The 3,581-nt window shown below is 56.7% G+C and overlaps 1 protein-coding gene across 1 annotated transcript in view; it reads right to left on the bottom strand.

Moving 5' to 3' along the window:
• VOLCADRAFT_100877 (uncharacterized protein) overlaps nt 1-2,534 on the bottom strand; it is a gene marked incomplete at both ends in the record, with an annotated part of 6,884 nt that extends 4,350 nt beyond the window's left edge. Inside the window, 2 exons of the mRNA XM_002959373.1 lie at nt 91-1,879; nt 2,523-2,534. Of these exons, the coding sequence (XP_002959419.1) occupies nt 91-1,879; nt 2,523-2,534 (1,801 nt within the window). The remainder of the gene's footprint in view (nt 1-90; nt 1,880-2,522) is intronic.
• Nucleotides 2,535-3,581: the final 1,047 nt, after the last annotated feature.

The following is a 3,581-nucleotide window of genomic DNA, read 5'->3' as shown; positions in this document are numbered from 1 at the left end:
ATTCCAAACTGGGCACGGAGTCTACATCATCGACGTCCGTACTTCCGCCGCCGCCCCCGCCGCTGCGACTGCTACCGCCGCTACAGTCACCTCCTTCGTTCCTGCCGCCAGGGCCGTTGCCGCCGCGACGGCGCTCGGCCAGCGCCGCAGTAGCCGCCTTCCTATCATGGTAACTGTTCCGATCTGTGGATGATGGCTTGGACCAAAAGCCCAGACACCGTGCCTTGATGGCGACTTCGGCACTTCCGACCCCTTCCTCCACAATCGCCATCTCCTCGGGCCCGACAAATGCATTACCGACGATGGTGACGGTGCCGCCGTAGTTGACGCCGATATAAATACCGGTTTGCCGCATGGGGGCCGCCGCAGCCGCGCCACGGCCTCTGACGCCGCCGCGCCCGCCACCAATGCCGCCGCCACCAATGCCGCCAGCGGATATTCCCCAGTCACATTTGGATCTGGCGCCGGAGTAGTGGATTCGGCACGCCAATATGCTCGCGTCCGTGCCCCCTTTGATGAAAAACGCGTACGGATCGTTGTCCTCGAGCAGGCAACCTCGCGCCAAAACACTAGTGCCGCGGTCTGCGGACACTCCAAATTGTCCGGACCCGCTGATGGTGCAGTCCAACAAAGCAACGTCCAACGGCGTGCTGTTGCGCCGGCCCCATTCCTCCGCCTCCGCCGTCGCAACGGCGGCGCTTGCCGACCGCGCCTTTCTCCCGTCACCTCCAAGGCCGTGCTGAGCCTCCGTCGCGGCGTTCACGTACGTGCCGCTCAGCAGCACATTCTCCCGCTTTGATCCCACAATCGTACAGTCACGCAGTACGACGGTACGAGCACCGCCGTACGCGGATACGCCCTGGTTGCAGTTGGTGATGGTGACGCGATCCGCTATCAGTTTTCCACCCTCCCGGACTTCTATCGCCTGAGCTGCCGTACGGGTGAACACGCATCCCGCAAGACGTGCCGTACACGCTCCCGTTACTAAGAGGCCTGCCTCGCCATAGTCCTCGATACGGCAGTTCAGCAACTGCAGTTTTGCGCCATCGCCGGAGACACAGGCCGCCGTTACACGGCCGCTGCCAACAAGCCGTACTCCGGCCAGCGTGACGGAGGCAGGCGGCGTCCTACGGAAAATAGAATGAAACGGCAATTCAGCGTCGACCCAGATCGCGTGGCTGCCGCCGTCACGCGTTGACTGCAGTACCACAGAACCGACGGCGAGGAGCGTGTAGGAGCTGACGCCGGGCGCCGCCTGCGGCGCGCGGGTGTTGGTAGTGTAGATGCCGGGGCGCAGTACGACAAAGCTGAAACCTCGACGCAGGGCGGCTTCGACTTCAGACCAGCTCGATGCGGCGGCGACGCGGCCGCAGTCTGGCGGGAGCTGCAGTCGTACTGGCGGCGGCGGCGGCTGTGCAGCCTCGTCTGTGCCGGCGGCAGCAGCAGAGACTGCTGCTGCAGCCGCAGCAGCAGCATTATCCGCTGCACGCTGAATGGTGTTGTAGGTCGCCATCATCGCGTCAGCGCGACCACCTGGTTCGCACAGCGCGATGGCGATGGCGATGGCGGCAGCCGCGTCGGGGTGATCGGCCGGCAGGGACCGGGCCAATCGGTAGTGTGCTTTGACATTGCATGGCTGCAACTGTAGGCAGTCACGGCAGTCTGCCTCCGCGGCTGCTGCATTGCCGAGCTCCAGATGGCATGCGGCTCGATTGCACAGCAGGATAGCACGCTCCTCAGCAACCGTGCAGTTCAGGTTGCTTGCAGTTTTTAAACTACTATTGGATTGCAGTCCCTCGGAGTAGGCAGCAGCGGCAGCGATAAAATTGCCCTTCACGAACAGAGCATTGCCCCGCTCCCGCGGGTTGCCCTGTGATGCCTGCGCGCTCATGGCAAAGGACAGAAGTTCATAATATTATCGCAGCTGCGTTTTCGATCTAATTGATCTTGGTTTAGTGTATGTATATTTTTCCAGAAAAGGAGCCGTAACGCCAACACCGGCACATGGACCGACAACCGAGCATGGATTTAAATATAAGAGAACATATATCATGTCAATCACTTATTCTGTACGCATTTATTAAAAATAGGATTACTTGCGAGTCCTTTGCTCACGGGTCCCTCACGGGAAGATGTATCGGATCTTGAGGCGTGTCCTAATCACGCACTAAAGACTTTTTGTTGCTGCACAACGTGGTTGCCATGTTCATAACAATGGCTGAAGCCTTTTATGTTTCAGGTACATCGGTAGGTATTCATTGTAATGCTTAACGCTGAAGCAAATCGTATTGTCCCTGCCGTGGCTCCCACGGTCATTCGGATCTCGCGGCAATCTGTACATGCATAGCATCAGGAACAAATCGGCATAAGACTAGAACTGCAAAAGCTTACATTTTCAAAAAGGTAATATTTCGGTCCGCGTCCTCCATCCGCATTTAAATTAGGACGGTTGGCAGGACTTTCAGTTGCCCTGCCCAATGCCGAGCCACTGCCGAGCACCCAGTAGGGAACCTTGCCCCTACCTGGGGCAGCATCGTACCCCTTGTACGCCCATATTGGCATTATACTGGAAGGTCCTTGATGTTTTAGCCGTAACCCTCCATGATAGCGCGGACGCAGCTTTTAAACTCTTTTGAAAATCTGAGCAGGGAGCAGAGAAGCGTACAGGGAAGCACCGCGGGAGCCCTCCTAAGTCAAAACAGATTACCAAGAAAAGGTTTGTTGTTCAGTGGTTTGCTATCCAGCAATCCGGCTGTAAATTAACGGTTAAAAAGCTGCCAACTCTCTCTCAGCTGGTGCAAACTTTTTGGGAAGACACAGCTCTCGCTTAGCTCACACGGCCCTCACATATCCATACACAGCTGAACAAAGCCCTTCACGCAAAACTACTTCACTCCAGGCTCTCGAACCTTTTCCAAAGCCTCGTGCGGCATGGCAGCACCATCATACACCTTTGCACCGATGTGTACATTTTGCAACAGATAAAATGGGAGAACACGCTGTAAAGCCTTGTATATCCTCCCCAGAAACCCCGAGGCCCTTTCAATCTCTCAAAGACGCTGCGATGCCGGACGAGCAAGTCGTACATCCCGATGCACGGGGCCGGAAACCGGTGGGAGCTCCTATACAAAAAACGACTATGTGCAGTTGCCACAAGCGGCGGCCTACTCCGTACTTTATTCCGTACATAGCTCCCCAAGGAATCAATCGCATATGCCCACGACATGCTGGCGGCCAGCCCAGTCCGGTGCTACTACTGGCGCTGAGCGCTGTGCTGCTTGAAGTTTGTTATATGTATAATATATAATACTTCCTTGAACATCCATTGCCTCGTGATAAGCGCAGTTGCACAAAAACAAGGGTGAGAGGACTACAGGGTACGGCAGTGCGCCTGCAATCGGCGTTTATCATGGCAATGCAAGGAGAGCTGCCGTACTACGACTTCATGCTCCTCCTCCTCTTCTTCCTCTTCCACCTCCTCTCCTCCCCTCGCGGGCCAAAACACCGTTACCTTCTTCGTTAACCAACCCTGAGCAGTATCTCCGCCGCAGCACCGCTCCAACACCCGAACGACAAGGTCC

Source organism: Volvox carteri (assembly GCF_000143455.1).
Source record: "Volvox carteri f. nagariensis unplaced genomic scaffold VOLCAscaffold_189, whole genome shotgun sequence".
NCBI lineage: Eukaryota > Viridiplantae > Chlorophyta > Chlorophyceae > Chlamydomonadales > Volvocaceae > Volvox > Volvox carteri.
This window is presented reverse-complemented; position numbering and strand designations above follow the sequence as displayed.